The 13,067-nt window shown below is 44.1% G+C and overlaps 1 protein-coding gene across 43 annotated transcripts in view; it reads right to left on the bottom strand.

Annotated features, from left to right (window-relative positions):
- The window catches only part of PDE4DIP (phosphodiesterase 4D interacting protein), a 233,807-nt gene that overhangs the window by 70,865 nt on the left and 149,875 nt on the right, over window positions 1-13,067 (bottom strand). For 33 of the 43 annotated variants that reach the window (XR_011390489.1, XR_011390490.1, XR_011390488.1 and 30 more), the window contains 4 exons: window positions 2,488-2,619; window positions 1,273-1,392; window positions 963-1,055; window positions 643-855 (listed from right to left, as the gene is read on the bottom strand). Coding sequence is in view for 37 of the 43 variants with exons in the window: in XM_017345940.3 (XP_017201429.2) it covers window positions 643-855; window positions 963-1,055; window positions 1,273-1,392; window positions 2,488-2,619 (558 nt within the window). In the remaining 6 variants the exon portion in view is untranslated. Of the gene's footprint in view, window positions 1-642; window positions 856-962; window positions 1,056-1,272; window positions 1,393-2,487; window positions 2,620-3,263; window positions 3,327-10,200; window positions 11,783-12,086; window positions 12,791-13,067 lie in introns of those variants that run through there. The other 10 variants (XM_008264574.4, XM_051857340.2, XM_051857336.2 and 7 more) reach the window with 3 other exon arrangements.

Here is a 13,067-nt window from a genome sequence, read left to right as displayed (position 1 = left end):
CTTCGGATCAGTGTGGTGCACCGGCCGCAGGGCACTGGCCACAGTGGCCATTGGAGGGTGAACCAACGGTAAAGGAAGACCTTTCTCTCGTCTCTCTCTCACTGTCCACTCTGTCAAACAAACAAACAAACAAAAAAAAAAGATATTTGAAATCTTAAAAAAAAAAAAAAAGCCAGCAGAGGCTCTACGCTAGCAAGGGAAAGGAACCACTAGAATTGTGCATGCATCCCTTTGGCCTAGGTTCTTTCTCACCTTTCGTTTAGCTGACTTCTACCCAACCTTCAGGATTAACCTCGGCTATTCTCTCTTTCATGAAGCATTCCCTGACTCCTTTCCTTAGCCTCCTAGGGACCCCTACAGGACCACACAGACACCCCCTTCAGCATTTACCACACTGAGATTCTGTTTATACGATTGTCTCTCACATTAATTATGACTTTATGGGAAGGAGCCTGTGATATTCACCCCTACATTTCGAGAACACAGCCTAATGCCTGGCATCGGGTCACGGGGACAACCAATGCTGAACTGAATTACTTAGGTTAAGTAATTGACTCAAGGGTTCAGCACCAACTGTCCTGCTAAAAAGTTATTATCAGGGCAAAGTCAGCGTTCAGAGCTACAAAATGGCTAATGATTTACCTGGTTATGTTTCCAAGAAGCCTCTTTCTGCCGCTCTCTCTCTTGTGCCGCAGCCTCTACGAACTGCACACACCGCTTGGCGTCGGTCAGCTGGCGTTCTTTCTGTCGCACCGCTCTCTGGAGCTTCTGTATTTCAAGCTGGCTGCAGAACAGGGCACTCTGAAGATCAAGCAGAGCCACCTGTTGCTGAGCCGGAGCAGCACCCTCTGAGCTCTGAAAGGATAGGAGAAACCATAGTCACAGGGAGGAGACAATAAAGACAAAGCCAAGGCCGAAACCAAGAACAGCAGTCTCTCCTGTCCCATGTGACCCTCACATACTTGAAGCTGTCCGAGCTGGCTTTGGTGCAGCATTTCTCGAAGCTTGGCCATTGTGTCATTTTGACCTTCAATCACCTGGTACAGCTCCTCAGTCTGAAAATGAGAGGAGTATTCAACATGGTAGAAAAATGAGTATAAACTCCATTATCTTGCCTGCTACAGAACTATTCCAAAATACCAATTTGGATTACGCTAGAATTTCTAAAATGGGTTAGTTTGACAACATCCATTTCTACAAAATATAAAATATCTGTCTATTTGAATGGGACAAATCAGTTCCTCAAGGGTCCTTGATTGCTAAGTACTTTACCTCATTTTCCCTGCTTTTCAGAGTTTCCTTGAGGCTTTGAATGGTACCATCTTGCTTCTGTGATGACTCCTGAGCAGACTTTAGTTCACAGCTCATTTCATTCAGTTTCTCCTGAAGAATCTGAATTCAGCAAAGAAAATTAGCTTTTTAGGTCAATGATTTATTTTAACCACAAATGCAATCATAAAGTCTTCCTCAAACCAAGGGTTTAAATAATTCCTTGGGAGAAATCATCTTGTTTAGTTTTTTCCACATACAGTAACTGATAAGGTCCTAAGTCAATGAGCAAAAGAAAGCTGCAGGGAAAATGAAATACGTGCTTTAAGACACAGTTGCCTCAGTTCTCACACGCTGTTTGCACTCTGATGTCTGTCATTTCGGGCACTTATCCACAAGAGTTACTGTGGGACCCTTAAACATGGACCAAGGAGCATCTGCTGTCCAGCACAGAACAGGAAGCTACAATGGCACACCAGGCCAGAAGTTTGGCATCCCATATTGTAGCAATTTTCTTCTCAGAACACATTTTTAAATCCATGGGCCATAAAAGGGTAAGAAGTTAAGCTAAACCAAAAAGCACAAACTTCCTGTCCAGGCACCTTTTACAGTTAAAGACTTATTATAACACAAGTTATAATCATACACCTAAAAGGCACACCAGAAATTGTGGTCTGTATAGAGCAAGTAAAATCTAGATAAGAAAGAAAGGGAGAGGCCGGCGCTGTGGCGTAACAGGTAAAAGTCGCCGCCTGTAGTGCCAGCATCCCATATGGGCACCAGTTTGAGTCCCAGCTCCTCCACTTGCAATCCAGCTCTCTGCTATGGCCTAGGAAAGCAGTAGAAGATGGCCCAAGTCCTTGGGCCCCTGCCCCCATGTGGGAGACCTGGAAGAAGCTCCTGGCTCCTGGCTTCGGATTGGCGCGGGTCTAGCCGTTTGCGGCCAATTGAGGAGTGAACCAGAAGATGGAAGACCTCTTTCTCTCTCTGCCCCTCCTTTCTCTGTGTAACTCTGTCTTTCAAGTAAATAAATAAAGGAAGGATGGAAGGAAGGGATGGAGGGACGGAAGCCTATACCTTTAAGTGAAATATTCCCTAGAGCACTAGGAGTCCACAGAATTCATCTCCCACGTCCTATCCAGGTTAACAGGCTCAAGCTAGAGCCAGCACAATCTCAGAAAATCCAGGTGATCTCCAAGGGCATAGAATTCATCATACCTTGTTGGTGGCCTCTGTTTGTTGGATTTTTTCTTGGAGTTCTGCCAAGTGGGAATCAGGTACAGATTGCTGAGTTGTAGTGGTCTCATTTGAATTCACCTTTTGTTGTTTGAGTAACTCTTCAGACATGGGCTAAGAAGAAGTAGTGAGACAAGTTGAATTAAATGAAGCCAACAATAAATGCTATCTTCATATTCAAATGTGTGAGGCATCTTTTGCCAGAGACCTGGAAGATTGGAGCTGTTGTGTGAAATAGCTACATGGTTTCCTGAAGACAGTCCTGTTCCTTATTAGAGCAACAACTCTGGTGCCAGCCTTGTGGTTATGCAATGCTGGCATCCCATATAAGCACTGGTTGTTCACAGCTCCCTGCTGATGTGCCTCGGAAAGCAGCAGAAAATGGTCCAAGTACTTGAGCCCCTGCCTCCCATGTGGGAAACCTGATGGAGTTCAAGGCTCCCAGCTTCAGCCTGGCCCAGCCCCAGCTGTTGCAGCCATTTGGGGAGTAAACTAGCAGATGGAAAATCTGTCTGTCTCTCCCAGGATCTCTCTCTATATATAAATATAAACCTCTGCCTTTCAAATAAATACATCTTTGGGAAAAAATAGTGTTAAAAAAAAAAAAAGAGCACCAATTCCATTCCATCCTTACTATGCCCTGTCCCTCCCCTTCCCTCCCTGCCCTTCCCTACCCACCCATACAAATATACGTATTCACTCAGCAAATACTTCAGTGTTTAAAGAGAAGGGAGGGAGTTACAAAAGAAAATGCTTACAATAGTCAAATATTTGCTTTATCCATTTTGCATCAGGGAATCGGAAAGACTAAGCAAACACATCATTCCTAAGAGAGGAAGTATAATATTCCAATTAACCTTTCTTAAAACATGCCTGTTCACATTACTGGAAAAAAATGGCAGATTTTGAATATGGACTCTGTATTAGACAATAGTATTTTACTAGTACTAATATCCTCAGTTTGGTGATTTCATTGCAGTTGTGTAAGAGATATCCTTGTCCTTAGGAAATACATGTTTAAGTATTTAGGGTAAAGGCTATTATTATAGCTGCAACTAATTCCCAAATGGTTCCAAGATTTTAAAAAATAATAGCAACATGCCTAAACAAAAAGAGCGGGATAAAGCAATCGTGGCAAAATATTAGCTACTGGTAAACCTAGTAAGGGTGGTTCTTTGTATTTCTCTTGCAACCTCCCTGTATACCTGAATCATTCCAAAATAGAAAGGAAAAAGACTTAAATGTAAAACATATGCCTATTTAAAGATAGATTTATAGCACATGTCTGGATAAATAATCCACAGCGGTCAGGGAAGGTGGGGCTTTTTATAAGAATATCAATTCACTAAGACAATCAGACTAAGATAAACTTATTGAACTTAATAATCATCATAAGCCAAGGATATTAAAATAAAATTTAAGGAACTCACTGTGGCATTAAATTTCACCTCCTCTCGCCATACCTTCTTCCACTCCAATCAGCAATCCAATTAGGAAAGGGGGGGGGGGGACAGCTGCTATTCATTTTTTCTTTTACACTTTCACCCTTTATCATCTTCCAGACAGGGGAATCACAAGATATCTTAAAACTCTTCCTGCAAGCAAGTGACTGGAAATACAGAGTTTAGAAGAAAAATATTTCCTATTCCTCTAGTACTACTTATGAAACTTCCTAGCATCAATAACTGCTGTAACATGTGCAGCACCATGTGAGAAATTCAGTGTTGACTAACACATAGCCCTGGCTCCAAACCATCTCAGTCTACTGAGGAAGTAGTAATATCATGAAAATAGAGAAGAAAAACACTCATTTCAAAAGAAGTATAGGAAAGGCTTCTTGGGGGACACAAAATTTAATCTGGAGAGGATCTTTACAGGAGGCTATGGTGGATGAGGAAAGCCATTCTAAGAAGAGAAAAGAGAGAGGAAAATGTAGGGCTAGTGCATACAAAACACTGACTTCCAAACGATACCATTACCTAGAAATGGAGTACTGTATTGGAGCAACCAAGTCCCTGTTCCCTTGAAACTTATATTTTCAGGGGTTGGAATGGGGAGCTATATAATAAAGAAATATACAAAATAGCAGACAGTGACAAACCCCTCTAGCAAAACAGGAAAGCAGGACAGAGAGTTGGCAGCCAGGTGATTAAATTAGTCAGGGAAGGTCTCTGTGAGGCAGCATTTAAATAGAGATCTGAATGAAAAGGAGCCAGTCCTACAGAAGATCAGCAGAGCGTGAGTCTGGGAAAGAGGATGGCCCATGTGGCTAGGGTGGTGCTTTCCAACAGAAACATAATGTGAGCCACATATGGAACTTTTAACTTTCTAATCATTTCATTGGAGAAAGTAAAAAAAAAAAAAAAAAAAGAACTTAAAAAATAAATTTAATACTTTAACCCAATATATACAAAATATCATAAGCATGGAATCAATATAAACATTGTTTAGATATTTTACATAATTTTTTCAGACGAAGACTTTAAAATTCGAGGCACGTTTGACACGGCATATCTTGATTCAGACTAGCTGTATTTCCAGTGTTCTATGGCCACCTAAGGATAGTGGCTAGCTTATGGACAGCACAGGACCAGAGAACAATGGGCAAAGAAAAGTGTAATACCATGAGGTGTATAGGTAGACAGCACCCAGGTCACATGTGGCTTTGGACAGCAGAGTTAATGAACTCGGATTTCATTCTAATTGAATTGAGAGTGGGCTACGGTGTGCATAACAGAAGAGTAATCATAATCAGATGTTCAAAAGATCATTCTTCTTGGCTTAGTGGTGAATGGATTGCTGGGGAGCACCAGTAGAAATGCAGAGAAGGGCAAGGAGGCTGCTGCAGTCACACAAGTGAGGGATAACAGGGCTAGGATTACAGTGCAGGGGAGAGAAATGGAAAGACCTGAACACATTGTGGAATCACAGCTACGGCTGGGGGACTGGATGGTGGACAAACAGAAAAAGAGAAACAAGAAGGACTCTTAGAAAAAACAATGTCAATTTGTTTTTAGGGCCAGTGCTGTGGCAAAGCGAGTAAAGCCACTGCCTACAGTTCTGACATCCCATATGGGTGCCAGTTCAAGTCCCGGCCGCTCCACTTCCAACCCAGCTCTCTGCTGTGGCCTGGGAAAGCAATAGGAGATGACCCAAGTCCTTGGGCCCCTGCACCTACATGGGAGACCTGAAAGAAGCTCCTGGCTCCTGGCTTCGAATTGGCCCAGCTCCTGCCACTACGGAGGCAGGAGTGAACCAGCAGATGGAAGACCTTTCTCTGTCTTCTTCCTCTCTGTCTGTAACTCTGCCTTTCAAATAAATAAATCTTAAAAAATAAAAGTCTTTGTTGTTGTGGGTTACAACAAGGAGCCTTCCCCTGAAGCAGCATGAATTGTGTCACAACATGGGGGAGGTTATAATTCCATAGATATTTATAACAATTCTAATTTATTAAAAAAATTATCATGTATATAATGATAAAATATTCTCTATAAAATTTGGCTTTTTACTTCCTCAGGGTAAAACAACTTTCCAATAACATCTACTATAAGACATTTTTGGAATTTAAACTGTAACAGAGTTAAAGAAAATAGCTGCAAGATTAAAATGGTAGGGAAGGTGGTCATATGTATTCACTTTAAAACAAAAGATCTTAGAACTTTGAAAGAAATTTTATCAACTAACTATCTGATCTGATCCCATTTTACATACAAGAAAATGGAAACTTGCAGATGGCAACTAAGTTGTCCAAGGTTACTTAGGAAGTCAGGAAAAGGATCCAATTAAACTGAATGCACAGTAATGTATCTTTTATTTCTATCAACCCATTGCCCCCTTCAATGCCAAAAATATTACAGGGACCCAAAGCTTTTGTTTCATGAACAAGAATAAAAAAAAAAAACATAAACACAAGTAAGGCTGTCTCCTAATTCTCAGTCTAAGGTTCTAACCCTTCAGTGGCTCTTACAAATAAGGAAAAAGAAAGAAAAATATATGTGCACATATAAAACAGAAATTTTAAAGCCAAAGAATGCCACAGAAAAGTATATAATGAATCTAGATCTTATCTGAACCCATCTTGCCATGAATAATCATAAGAAACCCCTAATTCTATTAATCTAATCTATTAATTTAAAAGCTGAAAGATACTTGCTTCTTGTTTATTTGTAATAATTTGCAATTTTACTTCTCAGAAAAATATCCTTTCAGATAACAGGCTGCCAAAGAGCACTTAGCAAGTTCCCCTGGGTCAACAACTCACAGTCAATCCTTGTGAAGTGCCAAGGACAGAAACCAATCACTCCTACAAAGATTTTAAAGGGCCAAAAATCAGTAATACTTGATTTGGCGGAATCAGTCTTACTCCGTAGACAAACAGATCCTTAATAATACAGTTTTAAATGAAGTCACTTTTGGCTCCGAGTTTACACAAATGCTTTCCAGCATCAGACATGAGCACGGCTTCTGAGGCCACTGTTGCTTAATGTAAAACCTTGGGCTAAAATGCAGTTATTTAGAACTTCTGCATAAACAGTATTTTTCGTGGCACCTTCTAGTCCTCACAACAGTGAGTCATAGGCCCCAACTGCTATAATTTTTTTATCTTATTGTTAATATTAAGAGACAGACAAGAACTACCAACTAGCATAAAATTAGAACTAATCTTTGGTCAGCATCTAATGTCAACACCTTCCAAAGGGCTTGATCTACTTAGCACAGCTAAGCTATGAGTGGGATAAATTTACCATTGCCACAAACAACAGCTCTTAGCATCACAAGGATTGAAGCAAGGATCTACTCTTTGAATTTAGAACGAAGGGAAAAGCACACAGGCCAGGGCTCTCTAAATTGCTGTTCACTAAAAGACCATACATCTCCTTATTATAGCTTTTCTGAACCAAAGCCAAACAGTAAAGAAGGAAACTATCAATGATAAATAATTTTGTATAATAGCAGAAAATGAGAAAGTAGGAGAACTTCATGGCTGCTATTATTAATATAGAGAGGAAAGGGGAGGGGAAGGGAGGGGAGGGGAGGGGAGGGGAGGGGAGGGGAGGAGAGGGGAGGGGAGGGGAGGGGAGGAGAGGAGAGGAGAGGAGAGGAGAGGAGAGGAGAGGAGAGGAGAGGAGAGGAAGGAAGGAGAGGGGAAAAAAATAAAGAAAAATAAGAGGCAATCAGGAAGGATTCTGATGTTGATATTTAATAGTGCGTACAATGGGGTAAGTGGAGGATTAAACAAAGGACTCAAAAGGACCTAACAGAACCATCTCACTCTCTAGCATAATAGGTTTTCTTCCTATGTAAGTAGAATTTAACTAAAGAATTTTTCTTTCATGTTTTCTTCTCTCTACAAACTAAAAAGAGAGCTGAAAGGAATTTACTTATTTCTATCCTTTCAATATTTGTGCAGAGAAACAGACAAAAACCAGTCTGCCTTTGTCCCACTTAGCTCTGGTTTTGCCTGAAAGCACAGCAGCCTTTAAGGAGCTTAAAAGTCAACCAGACTTAAAGAACAGATCAGGTATCCAAAATAAAATGCATACCTTATTTACAAAAACACTGAACCCAATTTATCTATTTTCTACCTCACATACTAATTATTACAGGAAACCGCACAGGACTGAAACACCACATTTCTTGGAGCTGAATACTATTTCTCCCTCCTCCTCCTGTTTTATTATTCCACAAAGAGGACAGAAGCCAGGTGAGAGCAGAAAGAGCATACACTATGTCAGAGCTCTACTGTCCAACCTTAGTGAAGGACAGGGCCCAACCTCAGGACACAGTGCCCACTTGTGCTCACTTGGATGACAATTTCCTTGACAAAAACCTCTTGAGAATCCTCCTGGAATCCCTGAGGTATATAAAGAGAGCTCCTGGCTTAAAAGCCATTATACTGGAAGCACTGTACTTTACTGTACAGAATTTAAAGGTCTTGGCCGAAAACAGCAATTTTTGACTCTGCAAGGACTAAGATACTGAAACCATTAGCTTTCCATATCTCTACACTGAGTGATAACATGAGATGATCTTTAAAAGTTTTACCAATTCCAAAATTCCAGGCACTCAAAAATAGTATTTTTAATTAAATATGGAAGAAAATGCCCATAATGTTCTATAATACTGGCTATATCTGTGAGGGGAAAACAACTTATTTCCCTCCCTCCCTGCTCAGTTTACTTTTAGATCCTAATACAAGAACATGATATTTGATTTGTTAACATTTATGTCGGGTCACAGAAATACTGTAAGGCCCAAACTTAGCCATGAGGCTTAAGAAAAATAAGTAAAAGAAAAGAACACAATATTAGATATACAATACTTAACACTGTCTACAAATGAAAACCTATTAATTGTTTTTTACTTTCTCCTAATATTTTCATATTGATACACAAGGGCACTTCAAAAAGTTCACAGGAAAGTGGAATTAAAAATGAGTTTACTTCAGTACAAAAAAATGCTATGATATATAGAAAATGAGTATTATGAAAAAACTATGCAGACATTTCAAAATTTTTTGCACTCAAATTCATGCTTTTAATGCTATTTTCCACAAACTTTTTGAAGTACCATTGTATACTGTTTCTGATAATTCTGTGTAAATTTAAAAACCTTTCTCGTTTTCTGCTTTAATTCTTATTGTAACATAAACTTTATATACCACTTTTCAAAAATTTCATGTAAGAACAATTTTATCTGTTATCAAAATAGAATGATGTTGGCATTCTAAATGCCTTCTTGATTCCTTACCTTTGTAATGCTATCACTGAAAAATGTCTATCAAGTGGAACCTGCCAGAATGCTTCCTGAAGTTAACTGATCCTAGCATTTACTATTGCTATAGAAACAAAGTAGCATCTGGCTGATCTCTGTTTACAGCTGAATTGAAAAGGCTGGTGTGAAATCAACTGAATATAAGTAACTCAGATTAAAATCATCTGCCATTCTCTAGTGACAGACAAATGTTAGAGTATAATGGATGAAACTATAATCAAGTAATTGACATTATTTCTTAATATCAACTATCTTCTAGTAGGGCTCAGTAGACAGACTAGCTGTGCAGTTTCTGCCTTAACATTTTGAGTGGTCATACCAGAATTCCAAAGGCTCTTTCATGAACAAGTATCATTAATTAAATATAATACAGCCCAAATATCATAATACTTTATTGACTAATCAATAGGTTTTCCCCTAATGCTTACCCTAAACTCTAATCATTTTCAGTCATGTGAGGGATGAAAGGTTTACTGCTCCAGGGAGAACTAACTCCCTTACAGAAAGCCAAAGAGAGAAATATCTATAACTTTAAAATCAAAACAGAAAAAGGTAGGGGGACAGGGAGAAGAAAGGAGGTAAGAGAGAAGTTCTAATGCCAGAAGTCAGACTGAATGTCATCCTTTCATAGGCTAAATCAATGGGGAATCTTCATGTTCTTGTATAAAACAAGGGTATGCAATTCTGATAATAAATGAAAAGGCCAACAGATAGTGTTACAAAAGAACTGGGAAAAGCAAATTATCTGAGTGTGATTCACATTTACTAACTGGGACATACACAAAAGGTGCAGCAAAAGTGGACTCCATGTTCAGTTTTCCCAAGCATACAATAGCATTAATCTCCATTCTAGACAGAGATCATGCGAAGCGTGAGGCCAGCTAGCTGCAATCAGAAAGGCACTGGGTAGCCATTTTATACCTGGACCCGTAAGGGCAAATACTCTTCACAGAGATCATCCCACAGCTCCTGCAGGTCTGAAATCTCCAAGGGATACCCCACAGGTGTCTTGTAAAAGGGTTTCAAAGACCGGTTAAGGAAACCGGAACTAACTCCATCTGTCATGATATGGCCAGGCTTGGCTCCAGGTGGGCTGGATCTGATTGGGACAGGAAGCTTGCTCCCTCGGGGACTCCGGATGGGCTTATAATCAAGCCCTTTAATCGTGCTCAGCGCTAGCTCCAGCTTGTGGCTACACACATGCTGTGCAGCCTGTTCGTCTGCACAGCAGTCACACTTCGCAAGCTCCTTCGCACTCCTCTCCGCCTCCTCGTCCTTGTGTTGAGGAGGACTAGGTTGGACACTTGCATCCAAAGACTCCACAGAGGACCCCGGCGTCCCTTCCTCCATGCTTTCCCCATCCGGGGGCACCTTTGTGCCCGCCAAGTCCGGGGGCCCGACCTCTGACAGCGCTGGTTCTTCAGTGCAGATGCTGGTAGACCAGCGGCTGGAAGGGCCACAGGAGATACTCCTGGCCACCTTTCGAGGCACTTTACAAATGGCCTCATAGTCAGAGTCGGCAACGCGCAAAGCTGCACAGCCACGGCATCTCCTGGGTCGGTTGCCAGGGCCTTCCGAGGCATGGCAGCTGTGCGGCTCGTGGATCTGATCCTCACTTTCCACCCAGCACTCAAAGCCCGAATAGGCAAAGTCTTCCTGGAGCAGAGCGGAGTATCTCACATCGGGCAAGCCGGAAATGTCAACCGTGCCGTTCCCCGCCTTGATCTCGGCGCCGCAGTCGTCGTTATTCTTCCGATACATGCTGGCGATGCAGAACTTGAGGCGATCCTTCTCCAGCAACAGCTTCTGCAAGCGCTCGATGGAAAGGGCTTCGATCCGGGCAATAACGGTGTCGAACCTATAAATCCGATCAAGCATGAACGCACACTTGCTGCAAGCAAACTCGGCCTTGCCATCGCGGGAAACATCCTTGCCCAGGACGTGCGACAGCAAAACCTGGAGGTTGAGCTTGGACGCCGTGTGGAAGATCCAGCGCCGCTGGTTTCCACACAGCTCCCGGGCACAGATCCTGCAAATCTCTTTCATCTTCGCTCCTAGCGGGTACCTAGCTTCCAGGCGACGACGGCGGCTGAGGGGTCGCTCACCAGCCCCGGGCTGCGCTCCGCCTCCCGCCTCGGTGGTCTCCCGCCGGCATGGCACAGCCCTGAGGTGCGGGCTCCGTAGGGGCGCGCCTCCGCCACCCGCGCGCCGGCTCTGGGTACCAGCGTGCTCAGCCCCGCCCCTCGGGCAGGGGGCGGGCGTGGAAACGCCTCAGGGGGATGCTGAGTGACAGCGGCGCAGGCCGCGCTCGGACCCCTCCGCGTCTCCCACAGCTGTCTCGCCCGCCAGCGGCCGCGTCCCAGGCGTCGTCCCCTTTCAGCGAGCCGGCCCGGTTCCCGGCACCCTAGCGGCCGCCCGCCGCTGACGCAAAGCCTGGGCGATGGAAGATCAGATTTCAAGATGGCGACGACGGCTCGGCGCCTGCGGCCTCCGGGAGGTTCCTCTGGGAGCTGTAGTCCGGGCGGGCGGCTCCCCGCTTTGCGCATGCGGGATGGCGAGTCTCCCCCCTCCCCCCCCCCCCCACACACACACACTTTGCCCCAGACCCGGCGGCCGACGCTCGCGGTGGAACGCAGAGCTGGCTCGCTGTGGGAACGGACGGACGCCGTCCTGGGAAAGGCCACTTTCATCTGTTAAGTTCCTGCCAAAAAAAGGCGCACCGATCTCCTCAAGGATGCCGCCTCTGAAGGGTGTCCGAGGTTCCTGCCAAATCCCCTCCCCCCCTGTCCCCGGGCAGTGCCACGTACCCTGGATGAAGCAGCCCGGCGGCGCCACTAGGTACCGCTGCGCGCCGCCGCCTCCAGCCCGCAGCCCCTTCTCCTCTCCAGACCCGGCCCCGGGCCGGCATCGAAAGGCCTCGGGGCGGCTGAGGCGGTGGGGGAAGGGTTGATGACCGCGGAGGGCTGGTGGGGCGGGTTTTAGGAGGCTTAACCGTTCGCTCGACCGTTGGGAGAGCCGAAAAAGCGAGGACAAACGTTTCTCCCCCAGATGTTGGGCGGGAGAGGGGAAGGCTGTTAAAACCCGAGTGCTTTGCCGTTAGATAAAATCAGAGCACAAAGCAGTTCCTGAGAGAGTCCATCAAAGACCCTGTGAATGCATCTGGTCAACCAGGATTCTGAAGAGAAAATGGCATTTTCAAGAACGTAGCCACCTGAGACGAGATCAACATCACCTTCGGGCTCGGTGTTTGTTTAGGAGACGGAGAGGGTAGACGAAGGTTCACACAAAAGCCTGAGCCGAAAGTCCCGGGAGTGCTGCTGTCTTCAGAGTTAGGGCTGGACTGAACAACCCTCAGCGCCCCCGCCGCCCCCCACCTCGGCTCTGGAACTCGGAATGCACACCGAGAGGACAGAAGCTGGAGTTCCGCCGAGGTGGAATGCGCAGGTGCCACCAGCCATTGGCAATGAGGAAGTCTTCCCTGGCTGAAGGAGCACGCAGACAGACACCAGCCAGGAGGAACAGTAACCTCAGCAGTACCTGGAGTCCCCCAGAGCAGGACACTGGCCATACGTCTGAGCCCAAACTCCTAAGCTTATCAGACACCTAGCTGCCTTTCTGAGGATTAAACGAGGTGGTTTCAGGGAAATGTTTTAATAATGTTTAGCTCATTAGGAAATAGCTAATATTGTTGCTGTTTTAATAGCTGAACATTTTAAAGCAGTTTAGAACATCATGGGGCTCTGCATATATTGTTCTAATGACCAAAACAAAATCCTACCGCTCCATTG

This window comes from Oryctolagus cuniculus, chromosome 7 (genome assembly GCF_964237555.1).
Source record: "Oryctolagus cuniculus chromosome 7, mOryCun1.1, whole genome shotgun sequence".
NCBI classification, from domain to species: Eukaryota; Metazoa; Chordata; class Mammalia; order Lagomorpha; family Leporidae; genus Oryctolagus; species Oryctolagus cuniculus.
The sequence above is the reverse complement of the archived record's forward strand: the minus strand, read 5'-3'. Positions and strand labels throughout refer to the sequence as shown.